General features: G+C 41.4%; 1 protein-coding gene across 5 annotated transcripts in view; it reads left to right on the top strand.

The window, feature by feature from the left end:
• The window catches only part of RTN3 (reticulon 3), an 84074-nt gene that overhangs the window by 29264 nt on the left and 30823 nt on the right, over nucleotides 1-23987 (top strand). For 2 of the 5 annotated variants that reach the window (XM_063642398.1, XM_055296612.2), the window contains exon 2: nucleotides 9832-11883. The exons of 2 other annotated variants lie outside the window; for them this stretch is intronic. In XM_063642398.1, coding sequence (XP_063498468.1) covers nucleotides 9832-11883 — 2052 coding nt within the window. Of the gene's footprint in view, nucleotides 1-9552; nucleotides 11884-23987 lie in introns of all 5 variants that reach the window. One more of the 5 variants, XM_055296437.2, reaches the window with a different exon arrangement.

The raw sequence follows: 23987 nt of genomic DNA on the forward strand, positions 1-23987 counted from the left end.
GGATCCATCCGCCATGCCGCATTGGAAGCACATTTGCATTAATGAATGCTTGCATTCAGTTTGACTAATGCAGTAGGCATCTGGAATAGGAAGTTACAACCCTGAACTTTGGGGGCAAGCATTGAGGAAAGAATAAATTTGCCAGTTACAGCCTTAAAACAAAACAAAACAAAACAAAAACATTTTTCTTTGTACAAAAGAGACGTTTTGTTTAGGATCTAGCTTGGCTGCAGAGTGTCTGCTGGCTAACTTCCTATTTTGATGCTGTGGCTGAAAGTTGTTGATACTGTTTTGCACGAATTTGTCTTCTTGTTTTGTGAACATGAGAAAATTCAAGTGTAGGAAAACCTATACTTGAATATTTCAAACCTCCCTCAAATGAATATGCATAGTATGGATATGAAAAAGTAAGTTAGTGGCTACTACAGGCTGGCACCCATTCTTCACTGATGTATATAGTTATTCCATGTTATAGATATCCTTTTAGTAAAAAGTAATGAATTTCTTAGGTGAGCGGGTAATTAACCACATGGTAACTATAATTTTAAACTATTTACTCTTTTTAGGAAGAACTCTTTGATACAGGATATTAACATTCCTTATTCCTTAATTATAGAGATCACATTTTGTTTTTAGTAATTAAGTTATAAGTACTTGAATAGATGAGTATTAAATCTTTAAGAGACACTTTGGGGAAAAAGAAGCAGAATAAACAGTATATGAAGGGTTTTCAATTCAAATGTATTTACTCATAAGTATTTTTTGTTGGTTGTTTCTTTGTTTTTTAAGAGATGTGGTCTCACTGTGTTTCCCAGGATGGTCTCAAACTCCTGGACTCAAGCAATCTTCCCGCCTCAGCCTCCTGAGTAGCTGGGACTACAGGCGGGCACCACTGTGCCTAGTCTTAGACATTGTAGTTTTTTTTTTAATCATGTTATTTTAAACTCCCCATCTTGCTCTGAAAGATAAAATACTCTAGGCATAAAAGAGAGAAATTTCTTCCTTAATTCCCATACCAGATTTTCTAGTCAGATGTGTTTTTTTCCTTATTCCAATAAAAATGCAGAATTACTGTACTTTAGAATTCGTATATGGAAGTGTTTAAAGTAGGCACGGGAAGACCGCTCCTGCTGCATGCCTTGCTACTCTTAAGTTGTGCAAGCCCATCTATGTGAGGAGAAGCCGTGACAGTGGCTCCTCCTGTGGGATTTTTATGGGACTAGAGTTCTGAAGTATGGCCCTTATCTTTCTGCCCTCCAACACATACCAAATGTATTAAGGCTGTGGTTCTGAAACCAGGTTTGTTGCCTGGGAAACTTGTAATACAGATTCTTGAGCTCTGTCCTCCTTAGGAAGTTCTGAAGCAGTAAATCAGAGATAAAGCCCATGAAGAACTAGTAGTTGCTCTTAAGTTTGAGAGGGATTGTGAAAAATTGTGCCAAAGGCTGTCTTTGTGCTTGGTTATTAAATCGTTCAGCTGGTTGTACATTGAACTAAAATATACTTTGACCCTGCTGGTGGTAAAGATCTTTTGCGAAACATTTTGTTCAGGAAAATTTACTGGCTGGGTGTGGTAGCTCACCTCTGTAATCCCAGCACTTGTGGGAGGCTGAGGCGGGTGGATCACTTGAGGTCGGGAGTTTGAGACAAGCCTGGCCGACATGGCAAAACCCCATCTCTGCTAAAAATACAAAAATTAGCTGGGCGTGGTGGTGTGCGCTTCTAGTCCCAGCTACTTAGGGGGCTGGGGCGTGAGAATCACTTGAACCGGGGAGGTGGAGGTTGCAGTGAGCTGACATCAGGCCACTGCACTCCAGCCTGGTCGACAGAGTGAGACTGAGACTGTCTCAAAAAAAAAGGAAAAGTTATTTATCTTTCAGCATTGGCTTAGAATTTCTTACATGTTGAGTTCTCTTGGGTTTTTGGTTTTGTTTTTTGGATTTTTTTTTCTTTTTTTTTTTTTCAGACAGGGTCTCACTCTGTTGCCCAGGCTGGAGTGCAGTGGGTCAGTTACGGCTCACTGCAGCCTCAACTTCCCAGGCTTAAGTGATCCTCCCACGTTAGCTTCCTGAGTAGCTGAGACCACAGGCATGTGCCACCACACCAAGCTAATTTAAAAAAAAAATTTTTTTTTTGAGACGGTGTTTTCGTTCTTGTTGCCCAGGCTGGAATGCAGTGGCGCGATCTCGGCTCACCACAACCTCTGCCTCCCGGTTCAAGTGATTCTCCTGCCTCAGCCTCCTGTGTAGCTGGAATTACAGGCATACACCACCACTCCCGGCTAGTTTTGTATTTTTAGTAGAGACGGGGTTTCTCCATGTTGGTCAGGCTGGTCTCGAGCTCCCAACCTCAGGTGATCCACCCGCCTCAGCATCCCAAAGTGCTGGGATTACAGGCGTTGAGCCTCCGCACCGGGCCCTAAAATTTTTTATAGAGAAGGGATCTGTCTTATCATTTTGCCCAGGCTGGTCTAACTCCTGGGCTCAAGCAATTCTCCCACCTGGGCCTCCCAGAGTGTTGAGATTACAGTCATGAGCCACCATGCCAGGCTGGGCTCTCAAACATCTTTATCTGCATAGAACCTAGCACAATTCTTCGGATGCCGTAGGCATTTGGTTTGTACCAACGTATTCAGACATTGCATCACCTAAGATTTTGAAGTAGATAAAAGCTCTTTGAATTATTTTCCTTAATATGTGAATGGTAGGAGGGAAAGTGTCTAAAGCTCTACATGAGGATTTTCCGTATTATATACCAGATGAAGGTGGTTACAGTTTGCCAATGTGCCTTTTCTCTCCCCTAATACAAAGGCATGTGGTCTGGAGTCTATGTCAAGAGAGTTTTTTCAGAATGTGGTGTTTGGGAACATTTATTGGGGATTTACTAAGTGGCAGATACTACTGTGAACATGTATTAACTCATTTAATCCTCACAACAGTTCTAAAGTTAGGTGCTTTAATTTTCCCATTTTGATGAGATTGTATTGAGCAGTTTACTCAAGGCCACACAATTAGTAATTGTGATTAAAGGACTTTGATTTTTTTTTTTTTTTTTTGAGATGGAGTCTCACACTGTTGCCTGGGCTAGAGTGCAATGGTGTGATCTTGGCTCACCGCAACTTCCATCTCCTGGGTTCAAGTGATTCTCCTGCCTCAGCCTCCCGAGTAGCTGGGATTATAGGCATGCGCCACCACACTCGGCTAATTTTTTTTGTATTTTTGGTAGAGACGGGGTTCTCCATGTTGGTCCGGCTGGTCTCGAACTCCTGACCTCGTGATCTGCCCAGCTCGGCCCCCAAAGTGCTGGGATTACAGGCGTGAGCCACTGTGCCTGGCCAACTTCAATTTTTTTTAATAAGAATTTTTTGGCCAGGCGCAGTGGCTCAACGCCTGTAATCCCAGCACTTTGAGAGGCCGAGGCGGGCAGATCACCTGAGGTCGGGAGTTCCAGACCAGCCTGACCAACATGGAGAAACCCGTCTCTACTAAAAATACAAAATTAGTTAGGCGTGGTGGCGCATGCCTGTAATCCCAGCTACTCTGGAGGCTGAGGCAGGAGAATTGCTTGAACCCAGGAGGCGGAGGTTGTGGTGAGCCAAGATCACACCATTGCACTCCAGCCTGGGCAAAAAGAGTGAAATTCCATCTCAAAAAAAAAAAAAGAATTTTTTATTTGGGTCTAAAAATTTAGAAATTAGAATATGACTACCAATTTAATTTGTTAGTCTTTGTTTCAGATAATATATCTCAGTAGAGTACTTAGAGTTTAAGAAGATGAGTAATCATGGAGCTGAGTACTTGATAAGTTTGAGAACATGTTCGTGATCATTGTGGGGTATGACATTTTTTACCTCTTAACCATATATCAATTCTCACCCATCCCCCATTTTTTGGAACAAGGTCTTGCTCTGTCACCCAGGGTGGAGTGCATGGCTCACTGCAGCCTCGACCTCCTGGGCTCAAGCAGTCCTCCCACTTCAGCCACCCAAGTAGTCAAGACCACAGGTGCATGCCACCATGCCTGGCTAGTTATTTAATTTTTTTATAGAGATGGGGTCGCACTGTGTTGCCCAGGCTGTTCTCGAACTCCTGGGCTCAAGCTGTCTCCCTACCTTGGCTTCTCAAAGTGCTAGGATTACAGGCATGAGCCACCACACCCAGCTGATTCCCTTTTTAGTAAATCTACTAGATCTATGACCTTATTTGTTAATAATTAGAGTAGCACCATGTTTTTAAGTGATTAGAACTCTTGAAAATGAATATCCACATTAAATTCCATTATAGCAAAGAACTAATTTAGAAAATGTTCATAATGAGAGTTTTGATGGCGATTTGTTTTGAGTAATGTTGAAAGGCTCTTGGAGTGCGTGTGAAGGAATGAATCTTTTGAGAAAAGAAAGGTAGTAGACATTTTCTGAGACATAAAATAATCCAGATTTATTCTACCAGACAGCTTTACAGTGTATAGTATTTTAAGAGCTAACTGCCTTCAGATTCACTGGACTTTTCTGTCCCTTTGCCAGGTACTGACTTGGGCAACAGCAGTGACAAGTGCCATACTGACCAATTGGAAGAGTCTTTGCTTATCGGAGCTGTTCTAAAAGGCTTATTAGTTTTTGGTCTTCATTCTATTTAATGTTTTCATGCCTTTATAAACTTTTTACTTCCAGCCCAATTTTTCCCATTGTCTTGGTACAGGTCAACTGTGTCCAAGTTTGTTAGGGTTTCAGCTAGCCAAAAATGGTCTTTTCATTTGCTGAAATTCTAAACAAAATAATTAAAGTTAAAGCACAGATGATGATGCTACCTTATTTTTCTACATGTGGGAAAGCTTGATTGACAATAATGATTAGCGCCTCCATCTCACAATCACTGAGAAATGAATGCAGCACTGAGCTCTGTTTACCCTCTAAGCTTGCCCCCAGAAAACAATATATACCTTAAATAGTAAGTTATAATATTTTTATTAGGGAACATTATTAGAAGTTGTTTTTAATATATCTCGTAACCATGTCATATTAAATAATCTTTTCTCTTTTTTCCTTTTTCTTTTTTTCCTTTTTCTTTTCTTTCTTTTCTCACTCTGTCACCCAAGCTGGAGTGCAGTGGCATGACCATGGCTCACTGCAGCCTTGACCTCCCAGACTCAAGCAATCCTCCCACTCCAACCTCCCAAGTGACTGGGACTACAGGCGTGTGCCACCACGCACAGCTAATTTTTCTATTTTTTTAGGGGCAGGGTCTCACCATGTTTCCCAGGCTGATCTTGACCTCTTGGACTCAAGCAATCTTCCCTCCTCTGTTTCTCAAAGTTCTAAGATACAAGCATGAGCCACCACACCCAGCCTAAAGAATCTTTAATGTTCGAAGTCTGTCAGGCTATCATGGTGCTCAGCAGAGGACTTGTTAGTATTCTGAGAATAGGACTTCTAACTTTATCTTTAGTTTTACCTAAGATTATTCTACACCTAACTTGAAACTTTTGGAGTAGTAAAGGTTCAAGGAAGTTAAGAGAAAAGCAAAGCTTGATAAACTGACCAGTTTGTGTCCTGCTAGAGCCTAGACAGTTTTACCATGCTCTTCCCAGTGACGTGAATATTCTTTGGTTAACATTCAATTCGGTTGCTTTCTTTTTTGTTTAATCAAGCACCATCATCACTATATCATTGTCATCATTTTGCTTATTGATTTTGCTTATTGTCTGCCTTCCCATCTGTGTTGTAAGCTCCATAAAGGCAAGGCATTTTTTCTGTTTTATTCACTGCTTTAAGCCCAGTTTCTAAAACAGTTTCTGGCACGTGGTAGGCACTCAATAAATACCTGTTGAATTATTACTAATTCATTTTGTAGACTTTCATCTGTAAGATGACAGATCTGAATCATCTGAAATCTCCATCTCCATAAAACATACAAGCTGGCTGGGCGCAGTGGCTCATGCCTGTAATCCTGGTACTTTGGGAGGCTGAGACGAGCGGACTGCTTGAGCTCAGGAGTCCGAGACCAGCCTGGGCAACGTGGTGAAACCACGTCTTTACTAAAAATACAAAAAATTAGCCAGGCACGGTGGTGCACACCTGTAATCCCAGCTACTCCGGAGGCTGAGTCAGGAAAATCGCTTGAATCTGGGAGGTGGAGGTTGCAGTGAGCCGAGATTGCACCATTGTACTCCAGCTTGGGCAACAGAACTAGACTCTGTCTTAAAAAAACACACAAAAAAACATAAGCTGAACCTTCCCTGTGGGGTGGAGTCAGTTTGACTCACTTGAGAGTTGTTTGAAGAGAGAGGTTCCCAAACAGTTTTACCATAACCTTGGTTCACTGAATGTTTTCTGGTAGAAATACTGACTAGTAAGTTCAGTAACAATGCATGGCTCAGATTGTGGAATATTTCTGATTTAAATGTAATCTGTAGTACTTTACACTTCAGATTTTTGAACCTTTTAACCTACAATACTGGGCTTCATTTCTGTTATGCCGTAATCTAGTCATGCTGAATATCCATACTATATAATGGTAGATGCAAACCATTTTTACTAAATTAGAACTACATATGAGTTACAGTTTACTTCAAGTGTTTTGTTTTGGTAATATAGCTTTGCCACCAAGCTTTAACAGTTTTCCTTCAGTGTACAAAGACTTTTTATTCTAATAACCAGATTACACTTACACTATTTTCTAAAGCTCAGCTCTTATTACATCAAATTTCAGTGATGTGTTGAAGTAGGGGAACTTTAGGCCGGGCACGGTGGCTCACTCCTGTAATCCCAGCACCTTGGGAGGCCGAGGTGGGTGGATCATCTGAGGTTGGGAGTTTGAGACCAGCCTGACCGACATGGAGAAACCCCGTCTCTACTAAAAATACAAAATTAGCCGGGCATGGTGGTGCATGCCTGTAATCTCAGCTACTTGAGAGACTGAGGCACGAGAATCGCTTGAACCCGGGAGGCTGAGGTTGTGGTGAGCAGAGATCGTGCCATTGCACTCTAGCCTGGGCAACAACAGTGAAACTCTGTCTCAAAAAAAAAAAAAAAAAAGAAGTAGGGGAACTTTATATGGCATTTTAAAACATTTTTATAATACTGGAATTTTATTTATTATAGTAAAATATTTTTGTCTTTAATAAAATAATTTTGAATGAAGTCATAATTTTGCTTTTATCTGGTATTTGGATGTTTACATGAAAAAGAGAACATAAGCTGAATAAAGGTAATCCCAAAAGAACTTGTCTGTCACATTTTCCCAGTTACTCATTCATGCTCAAGGCATTGCTGTCCTGAACCTACTTAGGTCTCAGCTGACCAAGCTGAATCTTTGATTCACTTATTTGGGGCTATTTATTTAAGACCCACTTTGTCCCAGCTCCAAAGATACAACAGTATGCAAGAAAGACAGCGCCCAGGGCTGGGCGTGGTGGCTCATGCCTATAATCCCAGCACTTTGGGAGGCCAAGGTGGCAGGTTGCTTGAGCCCAGTAGTTTGAGACCAACCTGGCAATGTAGCGAGGCACCATGTCTGTAGAAAGTTTAAAAATTAGGCCAGGTGTGGTGGCTCATGCCTGTAATCCCAGCACTTTGGGAGGCCGAGGCAGGCAGATTACGAGGTCAGGAGATCGAGACCATCCTGGCTAACACGGTGAAACCCCGTCTCTACTAAAAATACAAAAATAAAATTAGCCAGGCGTGGTGGTGGGCGCCTGTAGTCCCAGCTACTCGGGAGACTGAGGCAGGAGAATGGCGTGAACCCGGGAGGCAGAGCTTGCAGTGAGCGGAGATGGTGCCACTGCACTCCAGCCTGGGTGACAGAGCAAGACTCCGTCTCAAAAAAAGAAAGAAAGTTTAAAAATTAGCCAGGTGTGGTGGCTTGTGCCTGTGGTCCCAGCTACTTTGGAGACTGAGGTGGGAGGATAGCTTGAGGCCAGGAGGTCAAGGCTGCAGTGAGCCACGATTGTACCACTTGCACTCCAGCCTGGAGGACAGAGGAAGACCCTGTCTCAAATACAAACAAACAAATAAATGAAGTAAGAAAGCACCAGCCCTTGGGATATTTGTTTTGATCCTTTTTCCCAGTAAAAACTTGTTAGAGTGGGAAGTTAGAAAACTGTGGTAAATTGATGGCTACTATGGTGTTAACTGATAAGACTTAACGTATTACTTCGAGAAGGATATTTTCTATTTTAAAAGTAATTCTGGAGTTAACTCTGTCTTTTTTTTTTTTTTTTTTTTTTTGAGATGGAGTTTCACTCTTGTTGCCCAGGCTGGGGTGCGATGGCACGACCTCAGCTCACTGCAGTGTCTGCCTCCTGGGTTCAAAGGATTCTCCTGCCTCAGCCTCCCGAGTAGCTGGGATTACAGGTGCCTGCCACCACACCCAGCTAATTTTTTTGTGTTTTTAGTAGAGACGAGGTTTCACCATTTTGATCAGGCTGGTCTCGAACTCCTGACCTCAGTTGAGCCACTGCGTCCAGCCAAGTTAACTCTGTCTTAACCAAAGAAATCAATTTGCACAGTACAATATTGATTTAAATGACAAGTTAGTACAAGAGATTTTGGAGGGGCCAGGCGTGGCGGCTCACACCTGTAATCCCAGCACTTTGGGAGGTCAAGGCGGGTGGATCACTTGAGGTCGGGAGTTAGAGACCAGCCTGGCCAACATGGTGAAATCCCATCTCTTCTAAAAATACAAAAATTAGCTGGGCTTGATGGTGCCTGCCTGTAATCCCAGCTACTTGAGAGGCTGAGGCAGGAGAATGGCTTGGACCTGTGAGGTGGAGGTTGCAGTGAGCTGAGATTGCACCATTGCACTTCAGCCTGGGCAACAAGAAAAAGACTCCGTATCAAAAAAAAAAAAAAAAAAAAAAAGATTTTGGAGGGGGTCCACCTTTTTCAGTACCCTTTGGTTTAGAACATCACAGCTATTTATTTGTACATGGGACAGATTCTTCCTGTGGGTAGAATAGAATAATTCTAGTCTCATTTTCAGGTTCGGGAAGGGTCCATTGCATTTCCTAAAAATCAAAAAGAAGTCTGGCCACTTGTTTTTTTCCTTCTCAGATTGTGAGACTGTAACAATGGATTTATAGAAGCAGTCTGTGCTTTGAATTGTTCAGCTTACAGATTGAAGTCTATCAACCCTCTATAGTATCAGGTTATTTGTTTTGTATAAATTATTTTGCTTTTGTTGATTAGCTCTACCAAAAGAATAAAAAACCTCCCAAGGTTTCTCAGTCTTACCGCTCTTCTTTATGCTTTCTCTGTACAATGGAAAAGTAGACCAAAAGTATTTGTCATGAAAATTTTTTGTCATTTGTAGTTCGTGGCATGATACGGCTTTTCTGTTTCACTGTTGGCAGTTTTATGCATGTCCTGTAGGATAACTTGATCGTTTTGTTACATATTTATGTGTGTATATATACATCCTGTGTGTGTGTGTATATATATATATATGTATATATATATATGTAATTTAAAAAATAAGAAGCATGCTGCTTGGCTTGGCTAGCTAATGTGTAATTGTACCTGGTAAACAATTTTTTTCTTTGAAATTCTGATCATAGAGGGATTGAGCTCTCTTTGCTCTGATGAGCCATCTTCAGAAATTATGACTTCTTCCTTTCTTTCATCTTCTGAAATACATAACACTGGCCTTACAATACTACATGGAGAAAAAAGCAATGTGTTAGGGAGCCAGCCTATTTTAGCCAAAGAAGGAAAAGACCACTTGGATCTTCTAGATATGAAAATGATGAAAAAGCCTCAGGGGGCCAGCAACAACATATCAGACTCTCCAGTTTCTCTTGCAGCAGGAGTTCATTGTGACCGTCCTTCTATTCCAGCCAGTTTCCCAGAGCATCCTGCTTTTCTCTCAAAGAAAATTGGTCAAGTGGAAGAGCAAATAGATAAAGAGACCAAGAACCCAAATGAGGTATCAAGTAGGGAGGCTAAAACTGCATTGGATGCTGATGACAGATTCACTTTGCTAACAGCCCAGAAACCGCCTACTGAGTACTCTAAGGTAGAAAGCATTTGTACATATTCTTTGTCCCCATCCAAAGTTTCAGGAGATGGTGTTATTGAAAAGGATTCCCCTGAATCACCATTTGAAGTAATTATTGACAAAGCAGCATTTCATAAAGAATTTAAAGACTCATATAAGGAGAGCACAGATGATTTTGGTAGCTGGTCTATGCACACTGATAGAGAATCATCTGAAGACATTTCAGAGACTAATGACAAGCTTTTTCCACTGAGAAACAAAGAGGCAGGACGTTACCCAATGTCTGCATTGCTCAGTAGGCAGTTTTCACACACAAATGCAGCACTGGAAGAGGTGTCCAGATGCGTGAATGATATGCATAACTTTACTAACGAAATACTGACTTGGGATCTGGTTCCCCAAGTGAAACAACAGACCGATAAATCTTCTGACTGCACCACAAAAACTACAGGACTTGACGTGAGTGAATATAATTCAGAAATTCCAGTTGTAAATCTTAAAACTAGCACTCATCAGAAAATTCCTGTATATTCTATTAATGGGAGCACTCCCATCACTAAATCAACAGGTGATTGGGCAGAAGCATCTCTCCTGCAAGAAAATGCTGTCACTGGAAAACCTGTACCCGACTCTTTGAATTCCACAAAAGAATTCAGTATCAAAGGTGTGCAAGGCAATGTGCAGAAACAGGATGACACACTTGCAGAATTACCTGAATCTCCACCTGAGAAATGTGACTCTTTGGGTTCTGGAGTGGCCACAGTGAAAGTGGTTTTACCTGATGACCACCTGAAAGATGAAATGAACTGGCAGAGCTCTGCATCAGGAGAAATCACAGAAGCTGATAGTTCTGGTGAGTCTGATGACACAGTAATAGAGGACATCACAGCAGATATATCATTTGAAAATAACAAAATTCTGGCTGAAAAACCTGTTTCCATTCCAAGTGCTGTTGTAAAAACAGGTGAAAGAGAAATCAAAGAGATTCCCAGTTGTAAGAGAGAAGAAAAAACATCTAAAAACTTTGAAGAATTGGTCAGTGACTCTGAGCCACATCAAGATCAGCCTGATATTCTTGGAAGGAGTCCAGCTAGTGAGGCAGCATGTTCAAAAGTACCCGATATGAATGTCTCCTTAGAAGATGTGAGTGAAGTTGCTCCTGAAAAGCCTACTACTACTGAGAACCCGAAACTTCCTTCAACAGTGTCTCCAAATGTTTTTAATGAGACAGAATTCTCATTAAATGTGACAACATCTGCTTATTTGGAGTCATTACATGGGAAAAGTGTTAAACATATAGATGATTCCTCCCCAGAGGACCTGATAGCAGCCTTTACAGAAACCAGAGATAAAGGAATAGTAGATAGTGAAGGAAATGCCTTTAAAGCAATATCAGAGAAGATGACAGACTTTAAAACAATTCCTCCTGTAGAAGTCTTACATGAAAATGAGTCCGGTGGTTCTGAAATTAAAGACATTGGAAGCAAATACAGTGAACAAAGCAAAGAAACAAATGGAAGTGAGCCTGTAGGTGTTTTCCCTACCCAAAGTACTCCAGTAGCATCTCTTGACTTAGAACAAGAGCAGCTCACAATTAAGGCTCTTAAAGAATTAGGTGAAAGACAGGTTGAGAAGTCAACTTCTGCACAGCGTGACGTAAAATTGCCTTCTGAAGAAGTACTGAAGCAAACTTTCACATTTGCTCCAGAATCTTGGCCACAGAGATCATATGACATCCTAGAACGTAATGTCAAGAGTGGATCTGATCTTGGGATTTCCCAAAAGCCCACCACTATCAGAGAAATTACTAGGGTAGATGCTGTTTCCAGCCTTAGCAAGACTGAATTGGTAAAAAAGCATGTCCTAGCAAGACTTCTGACAGACTTCTCAGGTAACCATTTATATTAGAATACTGCATGTGGTTAATTCTGTGATTGATTACTTATCAGCGTGCCATTTATGTTAGAGTCTGATTTATACCTACAAAATTATGGCTAGAATACAAATATACTGTATGATGGGAAAGGCAGATTCTTCTCCTGTCTTTTTTTAAATGATTGCTTGATTTGGTTTCCTTAATACCAATGTTTCCCAAAGCAGTAGACCACTTTGTAACATTAATCTTCCCCTAAAAATTTTTTCTATGCTCGCCGGGTGTGGTGGCTCACGCCTGTAATCCTAGCACTTTGGGAGGTCGAGACGGGCAGATCACGAGGTCAGGAGATTGAGACCATCCTGGCTAACACGGTGAAACCTTGTCTCTACTAAAAATACAGAAAAATTAGCCAGACATGGTGGTGGGTGCCTGTAGTCCCAGCTGCTCGGGAGGCTGAGGCTGAGGCAGGAGAATGGCATGAACCCGGGAGGCAGAGCTTGCTTGCAGTGAGACGAGATCACGCCAGTACACTCCAGCCTGGGCGACAGAGCGAGACTCTGTCTCAAAAAAAAAAAAAAAAAAAAAAAAAATTTTTTTTTTCTATGCTCCAGTTATATTTCAAGGTACTTCTTTTCTTATAGGTTGGCCCTAGGGTGATATTAGGTGAGAACCTAATATCATCAGGTTCTTACTTATTTACAAAGCTTGTTTTTAAATCTACATAATCATCATACTTTTTAGCACTTGGATTTTTTGATATGTGCCTTGTGGAATCTTAGCAATCAAAGATAAAGGAATTCCTGCTGGGAAAGATAGTAAATGAAACTTTTAATTAATGTGATCATATACTATAGAGATTTTATGCCCTGAAAGTAGGTAACCAGTATTGTAGTACTATTTTGTGAGCAATGCTTAGAACTCATGCGTTCTTCTACTTTCTATCTTACTTAATATTCTTCAGGCCAAAACTCATTATTAGATGGTACCAGAAACCCCTTCTCTTGTCTTTTATCTATTTCAAATGATCACTTTTCTAGCAAGTGTCTTTCAGTTAGATTACTGCAAATGCTGTCTATTCTGGGATCTTGGAAAGTACAAGAAAAAAAAAAGGATCTTTCAAGCCCCTCTACAAGGAACCCCCATCCTTTAATGTAATACCAAGTTTTACATCTACTGTATGGTCAGTGTTAGGTGCTATGTAGAGGTCTGTGGTTTTTAAACTATTTGATTATAGATCTTTTTCTCAAATGAAATCATACACAGAGTTGCAGTATTTACAAGAAAATTAGATTTTTGTTAGGCTAAATGTATTTTGTGTTTGATTATACTATTTACTTTTTATAAAGGCATTTTCTTACTGGAAACTGTAGGTAGGTTTATCTTTTTAAGTTTTAATATTTAAAATAGATAAATTGTACTTAACCTTACAATGGTATTGTGAGGATTAAATATGAAAATGCAGGTAATACAGTGCCTAGCACATAGTAAATATTCAGTCAGATTTAGCACCAAATACAGGGCCTGCTACATAATAAGTACTGGATAATTATTTGTTGAATGAATGATATGAATTAGTTCACTAACAATTATCAGTGAAGACACTGAGGCTTTTTGATAAACCAAAAATTTTGAATTACCAATCTTATACTCTAGTATTTGAAGCTCACTGAATTTGGATTAAAGAGTACTAGGTTCTAATTCTTGCTGTGCTGTGCCTAGAAGTATGACTTTAACAAGTAACTTACATAACCTTTCAGGGGCCGCAGTTTTAGTATCTGTAAAGTGAGGATGTAAAGTGAAGTAGATGGTCTTCAATTATCATTTCAATAATATGATTCTCTGGCTGTGGTGCATTCTAGATTTCTTCCTGAGTTGTCATAATTCTTACAGGTAGTAACTTTTGAGTAATAAGGCATATAGGAATTATGCTACAAGAACTCCAGCGTCTGATTCTGGCAAATTCCTGTTTTAGCGTGACCTTAGATGACTAGTCTAATTGGTTCAGCATCTTCCTTTGTTAATGTGATGATCATTATTTTGCCCTGCTTTGTATGTTGCAGTAAATAAAGTGCTGTGTAAATGCTAATTATTAGTGATTATCAACTGAATTATTTAATCTAGTGTGAGAGATGAAAAGGGCTATGGAAGTTCAGGGTATTTGTCACTGACCAAATTCTGTGATTAGTGTATATTTTTAGACGATAATTAAAGAAGACTGGTATAGTTAGACCAAGAAGTTTAAAGGCCTTTCTTGTAGCTTTCAAAAGTGAAAACCTTTTAAAATTGTCTTATTTATGAATAGATCTTTAAAAATATAATCCATTTCATTGCAGTGAAATAAATAAATAAAAATATAAACCATTTCAGTAAAATGCATCAGTGTCTAGTTTTATTTATTTATCTTTTTTTTTTTTTTAATTTTTTGAGACAGTCTCACTCTGTTGCCCAGGCTGGAGTACAGTGGCGCGATCTCGGCTCACTGTAACCTCCACCTCCAGGGTTCAAGCGACTCTCCTGCCTCAGCCTCCCGAGTAGCTGGGATTACAGGCGTGTGCCACCACGCCCAGCTAATTTTTTGTATTTTACTAGAGATGGGGTTTCACCATGTTGGCCAGGCTGGTCTCTAACTCCCGACCTCAAGTGATACGCCTGCATTGGCCTCTCAAAGTGCTGGGATTTACAGGCCTGAGCCACCACACACAGCCGATTGTCTAGTTTTAAATACATGTATCTACATATTCTTCCTTTCTAAGATAAAAACAGTGCTTTAATTATATTCTGCCTAAAGTTGTTTGGGAAAATAGGCAAAAGAAACAATGAAAGAATTAGTGGTTTTCTGTTTTTGCTGTTTTATGGTTATTATGTAACAGCTTGTAATGAAGCCTTTATCATATTATAGTTGGTTGCTGAGTAATTAAGTTATGATAGACTCTCATAATTTGGGGAAGAAAATCAGATCCCTGCCTCTCACATACCTACTGTAGTGAAGATAGTTTTTTGTGTTTTAGTATCCAGATTGGCAAGATGCAAGGAAATAAGCATATAGTTTGGTGAAGTACATGTAAATTGTTGTACAGCCTTTCTGGAAGGTGGTTGGCAATATGTAACAGACCTAGAATTGCCCTAGCAATCTGGTTTTTAGGAATTTATTCCTTTTTTTTTTTTTTTGAGACGGAGTCTTGCTCTGTCACCCAGGCTGGAGTGCAGTGGTGCAATCTCGGCTCACTGCAAGCTCCGCCTCCCGGGTTCACGCCATTCTCCTGCCTCAGCCTCCCAAGTAGCTGGGATTACAGGCGCCTGCTACCACGCCTGGCTAATTTTTTGTATTTTTTAGTATAGACTGGGTTTCACCATGTTAGCCAGGATGGTCTCCATCTCCTGACCTCGTGATCCGCCCACCTCGGCCTCCCAAAGTGCTGGGATTACAGGCATGAGCCACCGTGCCCGGCCCTTTTTTTTTAAAAGACAGAGTCTCACTCTGTTGCCCAGGCTGGAGTGCAATGGCACTATCTCGGGTCACTGCAACCTCTGCCTCCCAGGTTCAAGCGATTCTCCTGCCTCAGCCTCCCGAGTAGCTGGGATTACAGGTGCCTGCCACCATGCCAGGCTAATTTTTTGTATTGTTAGTAAAGACAGAGTTTCACTATGTTGGCCAGGGTGGTCTCGAACTCCTGACCTCGTGATCTGCCCGCCTCGGCTTCCCAAAGTACTGAGATTACAGGCGTGAGCCATGGCACCTGGCTGGAATTTATCCTTTTTTAAAAATGTGCAAAAATAACCACACAGATGTTCGTTATAGCACTGTTTATGTTAGTGGCAGATATCTCAGTGTCTTAACAATTAGAGATTGGTTGAGTATATTATGGTATAACTGTGCAATCGAATATTACACAGTCATTGAAGTTGTTATTTCTTTTTAAGAAATGGAAAAATACAGAAAAGTACAAAGGCAGCCTACACCCATATCTTCTCTATATGTAGAATTAACTTAGGTTAATTGTTAGCATTGGTAGTCATATTTGCTTCCAGACTAAAGGACTCTTTGATTACCACCTGGCCACTCTATCTCCCCTTCCCCGGACATAACACCATCATGGACCTGGTACATCCTTCCAGTTTATTTTAAATAAATGTGTTTGTATTGTTTTATGCTTTTTAACCATTCATTCATGTTATCATGTTTGTTGTATAACTTTTTCCATTCAACATTAGGTTTTTAAACTTCTTTCATGTTGGAATTTATATAATTCATTCATTTTAACAGCTATGTAGTAATCTATTGTATGAATATATTATTTTCTTTTGATAAGGATTTAGATTCTTTCCTATTTTTTACTATTATAGACAGTGCTGAAGTTAACATTCTTTTTTTTTTTTTCCTTTTTCTTTTTCTTTTTTGAGATGGAGTTTCGCTCTGTCGCCCAGGCTGGAGTGCAGTGGTGCAATCTCCGCTCACTGCAAGCTCCGCCTCCCGGGTTCACGCCATTCTCCCGCCTCAGCCTCCCTAGTAGCTGGGACTACAGGTGCCCGCTACCACGCCCAGCTAATTTTATTTTTGTATTTTTAGTAGAGTCGGGGTTTCACCGTGTTAACCAGGATGGTCTCAATCTCCTGACCTCGTGATCTGCCCCCCTCGGCCTCCCAAAGTGCTGGGATTACAGGCGTAAGCCACCGCACCCGGCCTGAAGTTAACGTTGTTATATTTGTCTGTTTTTACACATATGTGAATATGTGTTAGGGTGCTACTGCTTATCAGTTTCACTTCTAGCTCTGTGCCTTATTTTTCTAGTTACTGTCAAAGTTAGTGTCTTCTGTTATGTAAAAATGTTCGTAATTTATTAGTAAAAACTACATTGTTGAGCACCCAGCAGGTGGTGGGTGCTAAAGTGGAATGAAAAGAGTTACAAAACAAGGGATACAAAATAATTCCTATCTTGGTATCATTTAAAGTGAATCTATGGCTAGAAAGATTCCATAAAGAAAGAAAATGAATCTATATACCTACATATACAAGGAATCTGAAGTAATTTTTAAAAGCAATGTCAGAATGGTTTTCTTTTCTTATGGCCAAGTAGGCTTTTACTGGACCTGACCTTCCTGCATATAACTGGACAAAATTTTTAAAAAACAAAGACCTGAAGGCACTGGACAATGAACGGGAGCAATCAGATTCTGAAAGAGAGTTGATACATGTAAGAAGAGACAACATGAAATTAGTTTTTTATTTTTACTGCTTTTAGCTAGAGGACAGGCTGAAGTGGGCACCTGACAGGTTGGCTCAAACTTTCATAGAAGCCGGGCACGGTGGCTCAAGCCTGTAATCCCAGCACTTTGGGAGGCTGAGGTGGGCGGATCACAAGGTCAGGAGATCGAGACCATCCTGGCTAACGTGGTGAAACCCCATCTCTACTAAAAATACAAAAAATTAGCCAGGTGTGATGGCGGGCGCCTGTAGTCCCAGCTACGCGGGAGGCTGAGGCAGGAGAATGGCGTGAACCTGGGAGGTGGATGTTGCAGAGAGCCGAGATCGTGCCACTGCACTCCAGCCTGGGCGACAGAGCAAGACTCCGTCTCAAAAAAAAAAAAAAAAAAAAAAAACTTTCATAGAAAACCTAAGCAGTGGACAGAATTTGGGTCAGCCACAGCCATTGAGTCAGTGGAATGTGAGGGGAGGAGGAATCTTGGAAAGGAGAGATCCAGAGAGTGACAGCCTAAAATTCTGTAGATAAAATAAACTGTGTTTAAGCTTCTGTTTAATTGTGAACCACACTGATGCACAAAAGATTATAAGCAGCACAACTAGAGATGAAAGAAGTGAACTGGGCCGGGTGCAATGGCCCACGCCTGTAATCCCAGCACTTTGGGAGGCCAAGGCGGGTGGATCACGAGATCAGGAGTTCAAGACCAGCCTGGCCAAGCTGGTAAAACCCCGTCTCTACTAAAAATAGAAAAATTAGCCGGGCACGTTGGCAGGCGCCTGTAATCCCACCTACTCAGGTGGCTGAGGCAGGAGAATTGCTTGAACCCCAGGGAGTGGAGGTTGCGGTGAGCCAAGATCGCGCCATTGCACTACAGCCTGGGTGGCAGAGTGAGACTCGGTCTCAAAAAAAAAAAAAAGAAAAAGAAGTGAACTGAGTTTGTAGTTTGAAGGCCAGGCACAGTGGCTCATGCCTGTAATCCCAGCATTTCAGGAGGCTGAAGCAGGTGGATCACTTGAGCCCAAGAGTTCAAGGCCAGCCTGGACAGCATGGTGAAACCCTATCTCTGCTAAAAAATACAAAATTAAGCCAGGCATGGTGGCCTGTGCCTGTAGTCCCTGAGCCCAGGGATGCAGATCGCACCACTGCATTCCAGCCTGGGTGACAGAGTAAAACTCTGTCTTGAAAAAAAATGTTTGCAGTTTGAATCTAACCAAATTTATTGCATGCTAAAACAAAAGTAATGATACTCTCCAGAGGAATAGAACAGAGTCTGGAATTTGTACAGCATAATATTCACAATGTCCAGGATATAATCCAAAACTACATGTTTTAAGAACCAAGAAATTATAACTCAGTCTGAAGAAAAAGAGACAATCGATAGAAACTAACTGCATATGTTGGAATTAGGAGTCAGGGGTTTTAAGGGTTTTCATTTTAATCACTCAAAGAAGTAAAGGGAAATATTCTTGTATTGAATAAAAAAGAAAATCTCAATCTAGAAATCGAAACAAAAAAGATTCAGGTGGGAATTCTAGAACTGTAAAATATAACCACTGAAATTAAAATTCACCAGGTGACCTTAACAGCAAAATGGAGATGACAGGGGAAGAAGCTGATGAACTTGATAGAATACTAAAGAACAGAAAGAAAACATATTTTTTTAAAATATCACCAGAGGCCGGGCGCGGTGGCTCAAGCCTGTAATCCCAGCACTTTGGGAGGCCGAGGCGGGCGGATCACGAGGTCAGGAGATCGAGACCATCCTGGCTAACACAGTGAAACCCCGTCTCTACTAAAAATACAAAAAAAAATTAGCCGGGCGTGTTGGCGGGCGCCTGTAGTCCCAGCTACTCGGGAGGCTGAGGCAGGAGAATGGTGTGAACCCGGGAGGCGGAGCTTGCAGTGAGCCGAGATCGCGCCACTGCACTCCAGCCTGGGCGACAGAGCGAGACTCTGTCTCAAAAAAAAATATATATATATATATATATATCACCAGAGCTTCAGAACCCTGTGGGACAATATCAAAAGACCTAACTTTGGCCAGGCACAGTGGCTCATGCCTGTAATCCCACCACTTCAGCACTTAGGGAGGCCGAGGCAGGAGGATCACTTGAGTCCAGGAGTGCGAGACCCGCAAAACCTACCTTTTATAATTGGAGTCCTAGCAGGAGAGGAAAGTGAGAGACTGGAGAAGGACATATTTGAAGATAAAATGGCCGAAACTTTCTTAAATTTTATGAAAGGCACATTTACTGATGAAAGACGCTCATCAAACACCACCTACTAGGATAATTCCAAAGAAAACCATACCTTGGTGTATGTGTCGGGGTCCTCAAGATAACCATCAGGGGCAGTGATTTGCTAGAAGGACCCTTCGGACTCATAAACTATAAACTAGCAGTTAATGGTTTATTACAGCAAAAGGACATAGATTAGAATTGGCCAGAGGAAAAGACACACGGGATAAAATCTAGGAGAGATCAGATGCAAGCTTCCAGGTGTTGAATGGAATCATACAGGGATGTACTTAATTCTTTTACAGTGATGTGTGATATGTGCAAAGTATTCCCCACCAAGGAAGCTCTTTCAATCTTTGATGTCTAGCACGGCATGCAGTGCCCATATGACTGAACTCAGCTACTCAGACCCCAGACCCCCCAGATCAATAACATGTACTGGCAATAAATCATATTGTTAGGATAAATTTATCTGATACAGCATGGCCTAAGACCTCAGGCATGCAAAAATACTTATCAAGCAGAATATTCAAAGGACTCAGAGGCCATCTCCAAGAAGCCAGCAAAGGGCTAGTCCTGAAGACAGACCTTTCTTTGGCATGTGCAGGGCTTGGCATTCTAGGCCTGCTGAGTTTTAACCCTTTCCTATACAGTATTATCCTAGTCAAGTTGCTGAAAACCAAAAATAAGGAGAAAATCTTGAAAGTAGCTAGAGAAGAGGCCGGGCGCAGTGGCTCATGCCTGTAATCCCAGCACTTTGGGAGGCCGAGACAGGTGGGTCACAAGGTCAGGAGTTTGAGACCAGCCTGACCAACATGGTGAAACCCCATCTCTACTAAAAATACAAAAATTAGCTGGGCATGGCAGTGCGCACCTGTAATCCCAGCTACCCAGGAGGCTGAGGCAAGAGAATCACTTGAGGTTGGGCGCGGTGGCTCACGCCTGTAATCCCAGCACTTTGGGAGACCGAGGCGAGCGCATCACCTGAGGTCGGGAGTTCGATACCAGCCTGACCAACATGGAGAAACCCCGTCTCTACTAAAAATACAAAATTAGCTGGGCACGGTGGCGCATGCCTGTAATCCCAGCTACTCGGGAGGCTGAGGCAGGAGAATCGCTTGAACCCAGGAGGCGGAGGTTGCGATGAGCCGAGATCGCGCCACTGCACTCCAGCCTGGGCAACAACAGCAAAACTCCGTCTCAAAAAAAAAAAAAAAAAAAAATGAGAATCACTTGAACCCAGGAGGCGGAGGTCGCAGTGAGCCGGGATTGCGCCACTACACTCCAGCCTGGGCGACAGAGCGAGACTCCATCTCAAAAAAAAAAAAAAAAAAGAGAAAGAAAGTAGCTAGAGAAGAATGACACAGGGAAATGACAATTATAATTGCAGCTTACTTCTTACTAGAAACCACAGATGCTAAAAGGCAGTGGAGTAACATCTTTTAAAGTGCCCAACAGGGAAAAAAAAACCTGTCAACCCAGGTTTCTGTATTCAGGAAAAAAAAAAAAAAACCTGCAAGATTAAAAGACAAGACATTTTTAGATAAAAGAAAACTAAAAGAATTCTACCAGAAGACCTGCACTACAAGAAATCCTAAAGGAAGTTTTTCTCATTGAAGGAAAGTGATACCAAATAAAAACTCAGACCTTTAGGAAGGAAGGAAGAGAATTGGAAGTGGTAAACACCTGGGTAAATATGAAAGGCTTATTTTTTTCCTCTTAATTTCTTAAAATATATAGGATTGCTTAAAGCAAAAATTGTAATAACATGTGTAGAAGTTATGATGTTTATTTCTTACGACAATTATAACAGAAAAAAAACGAGTATATGCACTTGAACTATAGCAAAGGTTTCTGCCTTTTTTTTTTTTTTTTTTTTTTTTTTTTTGAGACAGGATCTGGCTCTGTGGCTCTGTATCCCAGGCTGGAGTGCAGTGGTGCAATCATGACTCACTGCAACCTAGACCTCCTAGGCTCAAGCAATCCTCGTGCCTCAGCCTCCCAAGTACCTGGGACCACAGGTGCATGCCACCACACCTAGCTAATTTTTTTATTTTTTTAGTAGAGACAGAGTCTCATTATGTTGCCAATGCTGGCATTGATCTCCTGGGCTCAAGTAATCCTCCCACCTTGGCCTCCCAAAGTGCTGGGATTGTAGGCATGAGCCACTATGCCCAGCCTGTTTCTACATTTTTAATATAATGGTACTATAAATATATATATATTTGGAGACAGGGTCTTGCTCTGTCACCCAGGCTGTAGTGCAGTGAGTGGCATGAACACGGCTCACTGTACCTCAGCCTCCCAGGCTCAAGCAATCCTCCCACTTCACCTTTTTGGGACTATAGGTATATGCCACGATGCCCAACTAGTTTTTAAATTAATTTTATTTTTATTTATTTTTTGAGACACAGTCTCACTCTGTCACCCAGGCTGAAGTGCAGTGGCATGATCTCAGCTCACTGGAACCACTGCCTTCCAGGTTCAAGGGATTCTCCTCCCTCAGCCTCCCGAATAGCTGGGATTACAGGCACTCACCACCACACCTGGCTTATTTTTGTATTTTTAGTAGAGATGAGGTTTCACCATGTTTGCCAGGCTGGTCTCAAACTCCTGACCTCTAGTGATCCACCCTCATCGGCCTCCCAAAGTGCTGGGATCATAGGCGTGAGCCACCGCGCTCGGCCAAAAGATGTTATTTAAATATAAAGACACAGGTTGAAAGTAAATGGATGGAAAAGTTATCCCAAAAAATTTATAAATGTATGCCATGCAAACAGTAAGCATAAGAAGATGAAAGCTTTTACCAGAAATAAATAAGGGACATCTTATCATGATGAAAGATATCAGGAAGTCTTGACAGTTATAAGTGTGTATGTGCCTAATAATAGCTTCAAACTACACAAAGCAAAAATTGACAGAATTGGCTGGGCAATGGCCCATGCCTGTAACCCCAACATTTTGGAGGCGAAGGTGAGAAGATCACTTGAGGCTAGTTTGAGACCAGCCTGGGCAACATAACACATAACCCAACATAACCCTACCCTGGAGTTTTTTTGTAGAGACCCCATCTCTGCAAAAATTCAAAAATTAACTGGTTTGGTGGCATGCATCTGTAGTCCCAGCTACTCAGAAGGCTGAGGCAGAGGATTGCTTGAGCCCAGGAGGTGGAGGCTGAAGTGAACCATGATCACACCACTGCACTCCAGCCTGGTGACAGAGTGAGACCCTGTCTCCCAAAATAAAAGGGCAGAATTAAGGAGAGATATTGGCAATCTGTGATAATAATTGGAAAATTTAATACCTCTTTCTCAGCAGTTAACTAGACACACACGTATCTGAACAGTACAGTCAACGAATTTGACTTAGATGGTGTTTATAGAACACTACTCCCTACAGTAGCAGAATACACATTATTTTCCAAGTGTATAAGGTATGCATTCATCAGTATCGATAATGTACTACTAGGCCCACAAAACAACTCAGCAAATTTCAAAGGATTTTTTGTTTGTTTATTTATTGGAGACACAGTTTCACTCTGCCTCCCAGGCTGGAGTGCAGTGGTGTGATCTCAGCTCACTGCAACCTCCACCTCACGGGTTCAAATGATTATTGTGCCTCAACCTCCCGAGTAGCTGTGATCACAGGTGTGCACCACCACGCCCAGCTAATTTTTGTATTTTAAGTAGAGACAGGGTTTCACCATGTTTGCCAGGTTGGTCTCGAACTCCCAACCTCAAGTGATCTGCCCACCTTGGCCTCCCAAAGTACTGGGATTACAGGCGTGAGCCACTGTGTCCGGCCAAATTTCAAAGGATTTAAATCATACGAAATATGTTCTAAGGCCATAATGAATTTAAGCTTTAAGTTAATGAAGCTATCGATGATGAAGACAACAGTAAGATATCTAGGAAAATTCCCAAATATTTGGAAATTAATCAAGACACTTTTACCTAATCTATAGATAAAAGAAGAAATCGCAAGAAAAATATTAAGTGATTTAAACTGAATCACTTAAACTGAACAATGAAAATAAATCAAACTTGTGGAATACAGTGCTGAGAGGGAAATGTATGTAGCTTTATTTATTTTTTATTTTTATTTTTATTTTTTTTGAGATGGAGTCTCACTCTGTCACCTGGCATAATCCCAGCTCACTGCAACCTCTGCCTCCCGGGTTCAAGCGATTCTCCTGCCTCAGCCTCCCTAGTAGCTGGGATTACAGGCGTGTGCCACTACGCCCAGCTAATTTGTGTACTTTTAATAGAGATGGGGTTTCACCATGTTGGCCAGGATGGTCTCGATCTCTTGACCTTGTGATCCGCCCGCGTTGGCCTTCCAAAGTGCTGGGATTACAGGCGTGAGCCACCGCGCCTGGCCATGTATATAGCTTTAAATGCTTACATTGGAAAAGAAAAAAAATCTAAAACAGTGATCTAAGGTTCAGAACTTAAAAATCTAGAAAAAGAGCAAAGTAAACCCAGTAAGTAGAAAGAAAAAAAGAGCTGAAATCAATGGAATCAAAAAACAAACAATAGAAAAAATTAACAAAGCCAAAATTTGGTTCCTGGAAAGTTCAACAAAATTATTTTTTATTTTTTTGGAAACAGGGTCTTGCTCAGTCACCCAGACTGAAGTGCAGTAGCATGGTCATAGCTCACTGTAATCTCAAACTCCTGGG

The sequence above is a fragment of the Symphalangus syndactylus genome, chromosome 1, assembly GCF_028878055.3.
Source record: "Symphalangus syndactylus isolate Jambi chromosome 1, NHGRI_mSymSyn1-v2.1_pri, whole genome shotgun sequence".
NCBI lineage: Eukaryota > Metazoa > Chordata > Mammalia > Primates > Hylobatidae > Symphalangus > Symphalangus syndactylus.